Source organism: Populus trichocarpa, chromosome 6 (assembly GCF_000002775.5).
Source record: "Populus trichocarpa isolate Nisqually-1 chromosome 6, P.trichocarpa_v4.1, whole genome shotgun sequence".
NCBI classification, from domain to species: domain Eukaryota; kingdom Viridiplantae; phylum Streptophyta; class Magnoliopsida; order Malpighiales; family Salicaceae; genus Populus; species Populus trichocarpa.
The window spans coordinates 9,966,511-9,981,269 of NC_037290.2; the positions used below are offsets into that span (position 1 = coordinate 9,966,511).

General features: G+C 29.2%; 1 protein-coding gene across 2 annotated transcripts; it reads left to right on the plus strand.

The window, feature by feature from the left end:
* The first annotated feature begins 2,887 nt into the window (after positions 1-2,887).
* Positions 2,888-7,973, plus strand: LOC18100160 (pentatricopeptide repeat-containing protein At5g65560). Of its 2 annotated transcripts, XM_052453804.1 has the most exons (4): positions 2,888-6,066; positions 6,292-6,396; positions 6,605-6,763; positions 7,628-7,973. In XM_052453804.1, exon 1 carries the CDS (start codon positions 3,029-3,031, stop codon positions 5,801-5,803), a length of 2,775 nt encoding a protein of 924 aa, XP_052309764.1. In that variant the 5' UTR covers positions 2,888-3,028; the 3' UTR covers positions 5,804-6,066; positions 6,292-6,396; positions 6,605-6,763; positions 7,628-7,973. The 2 variants fall into 2 exon arrangements, with proteins under 2 accessions (XP_052309764.1, XP_052309763.1); XM_052453803.1 differs by lacking the exon at positions 7,628-7,973 and having other exon boundaries at positions 6,605-7,010.
* The last annotated feature ends 6,786 nt before the right edge of the window (positions 7,974-14,759 follow it).

The following is a 14,759-nucleotide window of genomic DNA, read 5'->3' on the forward strand; positions in this document are numbered from 1 at the left end:
TTGAGCTTTAATTTAGCCCTAAAAAAATGCATCGACAAAAAAACAATTCGAGTACCGAAATAAAAAAATTACTACAGTGAGTTCATAGTGAACTATAAGAGCGTGAACAACATTTCTTGACACAATGATTTTCTCATAGCATTCAGATTTTCTTAGAATATATTTTTTTTATATCTTGATTTTCATGTTAGATTTTATTTCTCTATGTCTCTCAAACCATCCACTAAAAAAATAAGTAAAAAAAATTTCTGGAACAGATATATAATTTTTTAAAAATTCTAGGGACCAAAAGCAATTGAGCTTTAATTTAGCCCTAAAAAAATGCATCGACAAAAAAAAAATTCGAGTACCAAAATAAAAAAATTACTATAGTGAGTTCATAGTAAATTGTAAGAGCTTGAACAACATTTCTTGACACAATGATTTCAGTGAGTTCATAGTGAACTATAAGAGCGTGAACAACATTTCTTGACACAATGATTTTCTCATAGCATTTAGATTTTCTTATAATATATATATTTTTTATATCTTGATTTTCATGTTAGATCTTATTTCTCTCTTATCTCTCAAATCATCCACTAAAAAACATAAGTACAAAAGGTCTGGAACAGATATATAATTTTTAAAAAATTCCAGGGACCAAAAGTAATTGAGCTTTAATTTAGCCCTAAAAAAATGCATCGACAAAAAAAAAAATCGAGGACCGAAATAAAAAAATTACTACAATGAGTTCATAGTAAACTGTAAGAGCGTGAACAACATTTTTTGACACAATGATTTCAGTGAGTTCATAATGAACTATAAGAGCGTGAACAATGATTTTCTCATAGCATTTAGATTTTCTTACAATATATATTTTTTTATATCTTGATTTTCATGTTAGATTTTATTTTATAGTTTTAAGATTTTTATGATTTCTAGGGATTTTTATTATTATTCTTGGATGAGAAGATTTTGATTTTTTTAAGATGTGATTTTTAATAATCATTTTCTTAAAACCATACCAAGTTAAGCATTCAATCGGTTTTTATAGATGGATAAAATTGGGTATTTGTTAAACCTAACGTGATAAGATAAATTTATTCGAAAACCCACCAATCAAGCCCTGAGTTGGAATTGAAATCAAATAAATAAGCTATGAATTTGCTCAAATCCGATTTATCTAATCACTAACTCAAAACTCAATCTAGGAAAAAAAATCACTTTTTTTAATTTAATTTTAAAAAAATCCTATTAGGTAAATTGATGGTCCATGTCTTGAACATTTCAACGGGTGCATTTTGGATTGGGTATAACTACACAAGTTTTTGTTTTTAAAATTTTATTTATCAATATTTGATTGGTTAGGAATTGAATTTTGTGATTTTTCTATATGGAATGCTTCCGATATAATAACATAGATTATGAGTTTGAAAAGTTAATATTATTTTTTTGAATTTATTTTTTTTATTTCATCATTCGATATTTTAAAAAAAAACTTTGTGATTTCTTCGTTTTGTTTTCTATAGATTATTTTGATCTCATAACCTGAATTATGAGTTTGGAGAGTTAACATGTGTTGGCTCAATTCTTTTTATGGGGTCATTTAAAAAAAAAAATTCAATCTTTTTTCGATTATATCCTTCAAAATTTAGTTCTTTTTTGGAATTAATCTTCATTGTTTGTCCTGTTTTGGCTTTTATTGGGCTATCCTGTTTGGACAATCCGAGTCGCGGGGTTTGGTCGTTTTACCTGATTTTGATTTTTTTTTTAAGTCCTTTTTGTTTGTTATTTTTTTTTATCTATTTCATCATTCTACAGTTGATTTATTGGGAATTAGGTTTTGTGATTTTAAAAAATATGTATTCATAAATTCTACAGTTGATTTATTAGGAATTAGGAATTGAATTTTGTGATTTTTCTATATGGAATGCTTCCGATATAATAACATAGATTATGAGTTTGAAAAGTTAATATTATTTTTTTGAATTTATTTTTTTTATTTCATCATTCGATATTTTTAAAAAAACTTTGTGATTTCTTCATTTTGTTTTCTATAGATTATTTTGATCTCATAACTTGAATTATGAGTTTGGAGAGTTAACATGTGTTGGCTCAATTCTTTTTATGGGGTCATTTAAAAAAAAAAATTCGATTATATCCTTCAAAATTTGGTTCTTTTTTGGAATTAATCTTCATTGTTTGTCCTGTTTTGGCTTTTATTGGGCTATCCTATTAGGACAATCCGAGTCGCGGGGTTTGGTCGTTTTACCTGATTTTGATTGTTTTTTTAAGTCCTTTTTGTTTGTTATTTTTTTTTATCGATTTCATCATTCTACAGTTGATTTATTGGGAATTAGGTTTTGTGATTTTTTTTTCATTTGTTTTGTATTGGGTTATCCTTCCCTTATTACCCGGGTTATAAATTTATCATGCTAACTCGAATTGAATCAATTCAATTTTTTTTTTACCCAATTTCATCTTTTCGTATTTAATTGGTTGTGAATTTAACTACATTATTTTTATTATTTTGGAATGTTTTTTAAGATTATGGTGATTATTTTTTTTATTTGATCTATTTATTGTTGTTATTAATTTTTTTTATCCTCAAATTAAAATAAAACCAAATTACTTTACCTGGTTCACAAATTTTTCTTTCTTAAAATGCACTTATAGAGCCTAAATATTTTTTTTTACACAAAAAAATCAATCCAGGCATGGGGCAGAGCACGGGTACATGTATTTAGTCCTTATCTAAAAAATAGAAAAGAAAGAAAGTGAAATTAAGTTTTTTAGGGGGTAACTATAGAAATAGCTTCCACCGAAAATAAAAGGAACTATTTCTGGGCCCATAATACTAACAATGGTGTAAGCCCAAGACTTAAACCCAAGTCAACAGAAAAAAAACCCAGTAGCCTCCTCTTCTCCACTCTCTAGACTGCAGCCGCTGCTGCACACAAAAACAAAAATGAAGAGGCACACAATTTTGCAGAAGCCTTTCACAAATCTCGGAATGCACCACTAAAACCCTTGGTTGAATGGAGGACTCATGTCCAGCGTCATGAGAAAATCATCGTTCGTTATTCCATCATCATCATCAGGTGAGTCCTCATCTCCAATCTTTCACCATCTCAAAAAACCCATCTCTTCCTCTTCCTCTCCTTCTTCTTCAATCGCTTCTCTTCCAGTAGAACCTGACCCACCTGATGATCTCTCCTCGCATCACCTTCTCTCCATCCTCTCCCATCCTAAATGGCAAAGACATCCTTCTTTCCAGAAGCTAATCCCAAATCTGTCCCCTTCCCATGTTTCCTCCCTCTTTAACAACCACCCTGATCTCAACCCCAATATTGCCCTCCAATTCTTCAACTCCTTACCCCTTATAAAACCCGGCTTTAAACACACTGTCAAATCCCACTCTTTTCTTTTAAAAATTTTGATTCCCAATAATTTATTTGGTGTTGGTGAGAAAATCCGCATTTCCATGATTAAAGCTTGCGTTTCTGTCGATGATATTCGTTTTCTGTTAGATTTTTTGAGGCAAATGAATAGAGATGACAACGATATTAAGTTTAAGTTGAGTGTTAGAAGCTATAATGAGTTGTTAATGATGTTGGCGAGGTTTTTGATGATTGATGAAATGAAGAGGGTTTATACTGAAATGTTGAATGATATGATCGTGCCCAATATTTATACATTGAATACGATGGTTAATGCGTATTCCAAGATGGGTAATATAGTAGAGGCTAATTTGTATGTGAGTAAGATTTTCCAGGCGGGTCTGAGCCCAGATAGTTTTACTTATACTTCGTTGATACTGGGGTATTGTAGGAATAATGATGTAAACAGTGCATATAAGGTTTTTAATATGATGCCCAATAAGGGCTGCCGAAGAAATGAGGTTTCATATACCACTATTATTCATGGCCTTTGCGAGGCTGGAAGGATTGATGAGGGTATTAGTTTGTTTAAGAAGATGAGGGAGGATGATTGCTATCCCACTGTACGTACGTATACAGTGATTATTCATGCATTATTTGGAAATGATAGGAATTTGGAAGGGATGGATTTGTTTAATGAAATGAGGGAGAGAAGTTGTGAGCCTAATGTTCATACTTATACTGTGATGGTTGATGCTATGTGTAAAGAAAGAAAGCTTGATGAGAGCAGAAGAATTCTAAATGAGATGATGGAGAAAGGGTTGGTTCCTAGTGTGGTTACCTATAATGCATTGATTAGAGGGTACTGCGAGGAGGGGAGGATAGAGGCTGCACTGGAAATCTTGGGTTTGATGGAATCAAATAATTGTAGGCCAAATGAACGTACATACAATGAGCTGATATGTGGGTTTAGTAAAAGGAAACATGTCCACAAGGCAATGACGTTACTCAGTAAGATGCTTGAGAGTAAGCTAACACCGAGCCTGGTTACATATAATTCATTAATTCATGTGCAGTGTAAAGCAGGTCATTTTGATAGTGCTTATAAATTGCTAGATTTGTTAAAGGAAAACGGTTTGGTTCCTGACCAGTGGACTTATAGTGTTTTTATAGACACCCTTTGTAAATCAAAAAGGATGGAAGAAGCTTGTGATTTGTTCAATTCACTCAAGGAGAAAGGCATAAAGGCAAATGAGGTCATGTACACTGCATTGATTGATGGACATTGCAAAGCTGGGAAAATAGATGAAGCCATTTCTTTGCTAGAGAGAATGCACAGTGAGGACTGCTTGCCAAACTCATCCACCTATAATTCCCTGATATATGGGGTTTGCAAAGAGGGAAAAGTCCAAGAAGGACTGTCAATGGTTGAAAATATGTCAAAGATGGGAGTGAAACCCACAGTTGCTACTTATACCATTCTGATCGAAGAAATGTTGAGAGAAGGTGATTTTGATCATGCTAATAGGGTTTTCAACCAAATGGTTTCCTTTGGACATAAGCCTGATGTATATACTTACACTGCATTTATTCATACATACTGTACCTCAGGGAACGTAAAAGAGGCAGAGGGCATGATGGCCAGGATGATTGAAGCAGGAGTTATGCCTGACTCATTGACTTATACATTGTTAATCAGCGCATATGAACGTTTGGGATTGGCATATGATGCATTCAATGTTCTCAAGCGCATGTTGGATGCTGGTTGCGATCCGTCCCACCGTACGTATTCTTTTTTAATCAGGCATCTGTCGAAGAAAAAACTGATGAAAGAAAACAGCCATTTGGAACAACTTGATCTGGTACAAAGCGTCACCTTTTTTAATGCTGCTGATGTGTGGAAGATAATGCAATTGGAAACGGCTCTAGAGCTTTTTGAGAAAATGATGGAGCATGGTTGTACTCCTGGTGTCAATACTTATGCTAAGCTCATCATAGGAGTTTGCAAAGTGGGGCGCTGGGGAGTGGCCAACAGTTTATTCAACCATATGATTGAAAGAGGATTGGTTCCTAATGAAGATATTTATAATGCACTTCTCAGTTGTTGTTGTGAACTGAGAATGCTTTCATCTGCTGCGAGACTAGTGGAGGCCATGATGGAACATGGTCATTTACCACTTTTAGAGTCTTGCAAGCTGCTTCTATGCGGCCTATATGATGAAGGGGAAAATGAGAAGGCGAAAGCAGTTTTTGTTCATTTGCTTCTCTGTGGGTATAATTATGATGAAGTAGCTTGGAAGATTCTCATTGATGGCCTGCTCAAGAGTGGTCTTGCTGATAGATGTTCTGAACTACTGTCTGTCATGGAAAAAAGGGGTTGTCAAATTGATCCCCTAACATATACGAAGCTAATTGAGGGACTTGATGGGAGTCATGGGACATAAATTTCTGAAATTGCTTCTTGTCTAATAGTTCTTCTCTGGGAAGAAGTCCTTTTCCATTTTGAACATAGAGAATAATGCAAATAGATGCACACCAGATTCGTTTGCCATGCAATCCCCAAATAGTGGACTGTGGGTTTAAGGCTTGAATTGACGAATCTGCAGCAGCCTGTCAATGAAGGAACTGTTGTTTCATGAGAAACACTAACTATTAGATGCAGCAGCTGCACTATGTAAAGAGAGCAAATCTTAGTGACAATAACGAGGCAAGTAACTACTAATCTTCTCTGGTTCTATCTTGACATTTCTTTATGCGGTAATCTTTATTTTGCTGTATTCCAGTTATTTTGTTGTAAATAATTATTCTCAAGCTTTTTTTTTAGGAAAAGCAGTTACTTTATTACAAGGTTAACAGGTGCACCATGGCAGTGGTTCATATTTTGCTCAATCTATTCTTAGATTTCTTCTGACCTTTCTGATGCTTCTGTTAGGTTTCACACTCAAAGCAAATTGGGGAAAGAAACATCCACAAGTTGTCGTGTGCACCTGTATGCTCGTATCAGATCTCTCATACATATACAAAACCTTCATCACAGGTCAAGCTTGTTCAATTAGCATATTGTATATCCCTCTCTTCAATTGCATGTATATTAAGGAATTCGTATGGGTTGAAACAGCATCCATGCTTCTTGCCTGTTCCCTTTAAAATGAGAAAAAGAAATCAAAACCAAAGTTTTAACTTTCTTTTTTACTTTCACATCGTACCTCTGTTTAGGCAATGATAATTTTTCTTTATTTGTTCAGGAAAAATTCCTTCCAAGGACGGATAGAACAAGAGTTGATTGTCTCTTCCCATTGGCCTCATGTTAAATAAAAAGGGCCGAGCATTTAAGCCTTAAATGTTGCTGCCCTGAATGTCTCAAGAAATAACACCCAGCCCAGAAACTGGTTCCTGGAGCATAGGTAAGTTTAGAAGTTCAGCGATGGATTTTATTATTGTCAAATTCGTGTACTTTTTTTTTCATTTTGAAATACTTGATAACTTTTTGCCATGCATGTAGCTTTTTGGCAGCAAGAACTACATTTTATCACAAAGAAATGTAAAATAGGCGGGGAAATACTGTAGCTAAGAATACCATGTATTGGCACAATGTTTTTTTTTTTGGGTCCTTGAAGCATTTTTTATACTGATCATTGATTTTGTTTTAAATTTTATATTTCAACTATTGACTACAATCCATATTAATAATTTGTTTTGATTTGCTTGTAACAAGGATTTTGTGGTTTCAAAAAAGGCTCCCGACTTTAAGTTCACGCTTTATTTAAGAAAATAACATTTAATTTTATTGCTTATAAAATATTGAACCTGCGAGGATTAAATTCAATTTTAGGATCAATTTTATTGCAAAAATGATGACTTTTATTCTTTTTTTTAATGAGGCATGTTTAAATAATTTGGCCTCCAATGTTTTTTTGTTTTTCATTTTTGATCTTTGTTTATTGAGGTTTTATTATTTCGGTCTTACACTTCATTTCTTGGGTTTTGTGAGGAAAGAGATGCTAGAAAATGGAAAGAGAAAGTTATTGGTTGGATATATTCCAGGAACAAAAAGCTGAAATTGATGTCAATATATTTCTTTTGATGAGAGAATTGCAATTGATATGTATTTTTAGCTTTTATATCATTGAAAAAAATAGATCGAGATTGATAAAGATTTTATTTGGTATGATTGTGTTTTGAACTTATTTAGAGGTTTTTTTAGTTGAGAAATTAATTTATTGAGATTTTAAAAGTGTATAGTTATGAAATTTAGCTTGGCCTGACAGGTTGATCTAGGATTTGGGTAACACAGGGCCTTGGCTGAGTTTCTAATAGGCAAAACCTGGGTTTGCAATTGGCTCGATCAAACTCGGGTGACCCACCAATCAACTCGAAACCCGGGTGACTCGGCATAACCAGAGTGAAACTCGACTTTTTTCTTTTATAACATTTTTTAATAATTTCAAAAAAATAAAATTAATTTATGAACACTTAGCTTCACATAATTGTTTTTTAGTCTAAACTCACTTATATTGTTTCTTAACTTTTTGATGTGAGATAGCTATATATAGTCTATATTTACATGAATTGTTTCTTTAACTTTTTGATATAGGATAATTATATTGCGCTTCACGTTTCTTTTTTATATCTTGCATATATTACACTTCATGCTTTATATTTTTTTTATAGCCTATATTTACATGTATCATTTCAAAACTTTTTCATGTGGGATATTAAAACCCCGAACATATATATTTGTATAATTTTCCCAGATTGACCCGAGACTTGGTCTCTTGGTCAGGTCAATCCTCGGGCTGGGTTTAATAATAATGTAAGAGTGTTTGTTAGGTGTTTTTAGATGAAAATAGTTTGAATAATGTTTTTTTTTTAAAAAAAAACCCAGTTTGGTTTTTTAAGTTTTTTAGTGGTGAAAATCTAGACAAGTAAGCAATGTTTTTTTTTTTTTTCAAATAAAAGGGTGGATGATATTTTTATGCCCTTAAGCAGAAAAACAATTGTAAAGAAGGTTAGGTGCGCGGGCTTGGTCTTTCTGGTCTATGAGCCTTGAGTTTTTTTTTTGGTTGGGCTAGGAGCAAGAGCTCTTTTCTCTTTGACCAAGGTGCCTCGAGCCTTCTTTCTGTTAGGGCAAGAGCGCAAGCTCCTTATTCTTTGGCCCATACACAGTCTTTTTCCATACATTTTTATTTTTTATTTTTTTATGTTTTGAGTGAAATACATTTTAAAAAAATATTTAACATGATATTTAAATTATTACTTAGTTTTAACTTGATTGTTAAATAATATTATAAGTTTTAATTGGAATGTTAACAATTTTCTTTTCAATTATTATGAATCTAATATGTAAAAAAAAAAGCTCAAGTATTCAATGAAAATAATGTTTAATTTTTTTAATAGATTTTGGATATGATTTTATTGTATTTATTAATTTTTCTTTCAATCACATATTGATAGATTATTTTAATTATTTTAATCTTGTTTTTGAGATTATAATAGGTTGTTTTATTAAAAAAATAATGTTTACAATTAAAAAATATATTTTTGTTAAAACAATAAAGAGATATATTATTAAAGACATAAAGTTTAGATTGAAGATAATTTTTTCTACTTATTTTAAATGGTTGAAATTTTTAATAAATTTTTATTTTTCACAACTTGTTATTAAATAAAGTCTTTTGATTAAAAAAATCATGCTTTGTTTTTAAGAAGATTATAAGTTTTTTATAATGATATTATCTATTGTTTTATGGATAATTTGTATTAGCTCGATATGCAAATATTTTTTTAAATAATTTGCTTAATAAAATTGATTGAGAATAAATACTTTTGTTTTCTTTATTTTGTAATTGTAAAATTTTTATAAGTTTTTTTTTTCTAGTTTTTTGTCTCTTTTTTTGTATATAGTTGAAGGAAGATGATTAATTAATGATGTTTTTGAAGCTTGCTTGCATGATGAGTTTTTCTTAAAAAACAATGCTAGTCATAGAATATTATTTTCATCGAAAGTATAAAAAAAAATATGAACAAGAAAATTTAGTTTTTTTTTATTAAAGATATACATCTTTTCCTTTTTGTTTCAAATCATTATAGTTTTTTTTTTTAATTTTGTTTTCCTTCTTGTTATTATTTATCTAATGAACTTTATAATGCTAATAAAAAAATAATTTTTGTTAAAAAAATACATGGATTAGAAGAGATAATTTCAATAAAAAAAACAATTCTCTCTTGATAATTTTATTAATGTTTTTTAAAAGTTTATTTTTATAATTGTTTAATTAAATCAAAATAAATTCTAGAAAGCACGGTTATTAAACTTGTTAAGTGCTATGACATAAGTTATGTAGTTACTATGTATGTGGGCCCACGGGGCTTGATGGAGTTTAATAATATTATTGAAAACTTTCTCGTGGCAATGAATCACATCAGCTGACAAACAAGCACCGCTGAACTTACACAGCATCTCCTTGAGTCATCCATCTTGCGACTGCACAAAATATACCATGAACTGTGTAATTGTTGATTTATGAACAAAGCTGCTCTATTCTTAGCAGACTTTCCCCTTACTTGTGGTAAATTTATCATATAAATAATGGGCTGTGATGGCCAAGAGACCACTGCTCTTTAAGAAATTATCATTTGCTTTGCTGTAGATATCGAGGAAAACACGTACCAAATTGGATAGGCCTAAGTCCATGCTGCAGTGTATGGCCCTTGTCATGTTTCCCTCCTCTTGTGTGCTACAGAATCAATGAATTAACTCAAGCATATTATTTTCCAACTGGATTCTCTGGAAGTTCTTGAACACTTCTCCATGCCCCCCCCTCTCTTTTTTTTTTTTTTTTTTTAATTTCTATTTCTGACGTCAAAGGGATGAGAGTCAGGTTTCTTTCAGCTTCTGGATTCGATTCATCTGCCAGATAATGATGCACTATGTCAAATGCTGTCTTGTCATTAAGATGGAGTGGGCGAAGGATAACTAGGGCATGTCGGGGGAAAACGATGTAAATAAGAATGCAAGGTCTAGGAAACTGTTGTCTATGTCCTGAAATTAAGATAATTGATAAAAAAAAATTATAAAGCTTGATTTTATTAAAAAGAAAATTAATATTAAAAAATTAAATTATAAATTAAAATCAGTTAAAAAAATCTACCTTAAAAAAAAATTGATATCAACTCAAGTTAACTCTTCAAACCCATAACTCAAGTCTTGAGACCAGGACCAACCCATCGGAGAAAACATTAGAGTTCAATTCCCAACTAACCTATTGGTGAATGATTAAATTGAAAAAAAATTAGTTTTATAAAAAAATAAAAAAAATAAAAATAAAAAAATAAGGATTAAATTTGAAATAAAATAAATTTGATGGGAAAACTTACCATTTCGGATTGAAAGATGATATTAAAAAATAGATTCAATTTTAAAAAAGAACCTTAAACAAAAGAATAAGGACCAAGTTTTTTTTAAAAAAATGAGAGGATAATTTAAAATTTTGGATTGAAGGGTGAAATTAAAAAAATAAATTTACCAAAACAGTTGAAAGAAAAATTATCAATAAAAAAAATGAGGATCAAATTTAAAATAATAATAAAACAAGAGGTCAACTTTTAATTTTAGATAAATTACTGAAAATCTCAATGAAAGGAGAAAATGAGGGAAAGAAGAAAAAAAGTGTTGCTGATGACAAATCATTATGTTTTTTTGTTACTAACATTGATTTATACAAAAAAAAAAACATATCAAGACTCTTCCAATGTCGATTTAAAAAAATTTAAAGGATCAAAACATAAAATACCAAAAGATAAAAAAAAAAAAATACATTGTGAGTACATGCAACACACAATGATCTCTTTTTGGTATTCAGTAATTTCAAGAGAAGATTTAGGCTTTTTATAATGTAATGTTTTTTCGGGTGTTTGGGAAAGTCAAGAATTGGTTTGGTTAGAAATGAGATAATTTCTTCACTTTTATCCAATTATATTGTTTGGAAATTAGAGCCAAATTTGATTATAGTGAATTCATAATTTTTAAAATCGACATTAGACATCATAATTGTTATATTCCCAAAACGATGGATACTCATGGTTGAAAGATATAATTTTTAAAATTCACTTTAGACATCATAATTATATTTTTAAGTATTTTTTTTTGTTAAAAATGTATTGAAATAATTTTTTTTATATCAAAAAAAATTTTAATTTTTTTTTAGAACACAAAAATAATCATGCAATTAGTCACGGTGTAACTTGATTAATAGGATAAGAATGAGGAAAAAGAGATAAGAAGATCTTGAATAATTCCAAATTGTTTCATTTTCAAGAAATCTTTTCCTGTTGGTTTTTCTTCTCTTCCTTCCTTATTTTCTCATGTGTAATCGAGCTACGTAGAATTCAAAAGCTGATAGTGAAATGGTTTGACAGATTGACATCATGTTATTTTCCCCTTCTCATATTTTAAATAAATTGTAGGAAAAATCCTCTAAGGAAAACTTATAGTATGTTAATGATGTATAAACTCTTAAAATAAAATGAGAATAAAAAAATAATTTGAAAATATTACATAGTAATGCCAAATTGAGCTGAAAATGTGAAAACCAACTTTACTGAGTATCTAGACAATCTGTATAGCAATAACCTTACATAGAAATGAGTTTCGAATGGCATGATTTAATGTTTGTTTGACGTTGCGGAAATATTTATTTTTTAAAGTATTTTTTATTTGAAAATTTATTAAAATAATATTTTTTATTTTTAAAATTTATTTTTGACATCAGAATATCAAAAAATAAAAAAATATTAAAAAAAATAATTTAAGCATTTGTTTTTAATTTTTAGCAAACCACGTTTTTATCTCAATGCTGAACATGCTATTAATAGAATTTCACTGTTTAAAATTTATTATAATTAAAAAATAAAAATAATGAGGTTTTTTTTATTATATACCAAGATTATTCACCATGAAACAAAAGCACTATGGATTGCATGGCGCAACACACAGTGCAATTTTTACTATTCATGAAGCATTAATATGTATACTTTGATATTTACATTCCAGTCATTTCCTCATGTTTTAGTTCAGGGGACTTTTGATCATGTGATCAAAAAAACATCGATCTCGTTATCAATCGATCAAACAAATACTTTATGAATAATTATATATGAATCGCATAATTTTCTTAAAAAATCATAATTTTTTTTTTTAAAATGAAACATTTTTTCTCTCTCTCTTCTTTATCGTATGATTTACTCACCTCTTACTCTTACTCTTACTCTTACTCTCAATTCTTAGAATTTAATAAAATATAAAAAATAAACTAATAATGAATTAGAAGAAGTTTGGGTTTAATTGTTTTTTTGCTTTTTAATGTTTTTTTTTCAATTTCATTATTTAATGTTGAATTTTTATTAAATTTTATAATTCAATATTAAATTGATTGTAAATCAATTTTTATATTTTTATTATATACTAAAATAAAAAAATAATTTAATCCGATAGATTCACAGCTACGCCGCGGGTTTGTATTAAACTTAAGAATTGTCCCATTACAATATAATCCCACTAACACCCTTCTATCTCTTCCTCACTTTTATATATATATATATATATATATATATATATATATATATATATATATATATATATATTCAAGATAAGTGTTTTTTTAATTTAAATATGAGTAATGATTTATTTTAAATGATTCAACTTAAATGAATCTCATAGTTTTTTTTTTTTAAAAAAACTCAATTAGCAAAATTTAACAAAATATAAAAACCTACTCTTACTCAATTCTTACTCTTAAAATTTAACAAAATATAAAAAACATTAAAGTAACAATGAACTATAAGAAATTTGATTTATTTTTTGTGCTTTTTTATGTTATATATATATATATATATATATTTTCAATTTTATCTTTTAAGGTTGAGTTTTTATTGAATTTTATTATTTAATATTGAGTTTAGTTGATTGTAAATCAATTTATATATATTTTTAATATAATAAAATAAAATAAATTAATTCAACTTAATAGAGATCATAACCTGGATCGCGAGTTTGGTGGGTTGATTAAGATGAATTTAAATTATTTTTTCTTATTTTTTTTTTGAACTTATCTAGTTTATAATTTCGCGCTATAGAAATTTTCATACGATTTAATTTAAAACCAAGGTTAAATCAAATGTTAGGTTAGAAGTTTTTTTTTTACGGTTTAGTTAATGCCCTGTAATTGTTATGCCACTTCCTACACCATACTTCTCAGAAACATTGTTTCACACAAATAAATTTATTTAAATAATTAAAATAAATCAGCTTAGGATTGCATACAAATAAGCGTTTAGACAAGCTGCATTAGTAATTTGTACATCACTGTGCTATAGGTAATTTCAACACTCCATCTACAGGTGCGTAGCTGTGATTATTTAACAGGGAAAAAACTAATATAATAAAATATAATTTTTTTAAATTTATTATACATGAATTTTTAAAAATAAATGCATTATTTAATTTTATTTAAAGAACTTACTACAAATATATGATGGTTTTTGTATAAGATGAGAGGTTTAAAACAATACCAAATTAAGTTAAAGCTATGAAATTAATTTCATCTAGGTACGTATTTTTTAAAGAACTTAATTTGACTAAAAAAATCGTGTTTAATTGTATATTGAACCTGGTGATAGTAAGGTACACATAAGAAAAAAATAATAATTTTGATGGTTCTACTAAAAACAAAACATAAAAAATCTAAGCATAATCGAAACAAATCCATAAAATATATCAAATTATTAAAAAAAAACATTTACTATAACAAGAAATAAAAAATGATAAAATTAGCAGAATTGAAAAGAAAAAATATAGCAGAATTATATATATAAAAAAATTTCATTAAATTCTTAGAAAACATAATTTTTTTTTAAAATTTAGATCACTAATTAATTACTTTGATAGCTTTGCTTTAATCTTTTCGCATTACTTTGTATTATTATATTTTTGGTCAGGGTTTAGAGAAAGAAAAGAAAGAAACTGTAAGCTAAAGAAAGGTAATTAAATTAAAAATATTATTTGTCTTTTTTTTTTTCTACTTTAAAGAAGAGATAGTTTCAAAATCAAAGATAATTAATGGAATAATAAAATATTACCTGTTATATTTAAATAATAAAAAAATCTAAAATGTTTTGTGTCGGACCATAAAAACAACACCCCCCCCCCCCCCCTAAAAGCACGAACGTCCACGTCAACCGAATAGCCAATGCCATGCACTGCACTACCACTACTCCTAGACGATTCCCAGGCGGCAGACAACTGTTGATCAAATGAGGCCACAAAGACCAACCAGATTCTTTCTTCTTTTTTGAGCAGTGTTCAGGATGTGGTAGCGATTTATCAAATCATGCCACAAACAC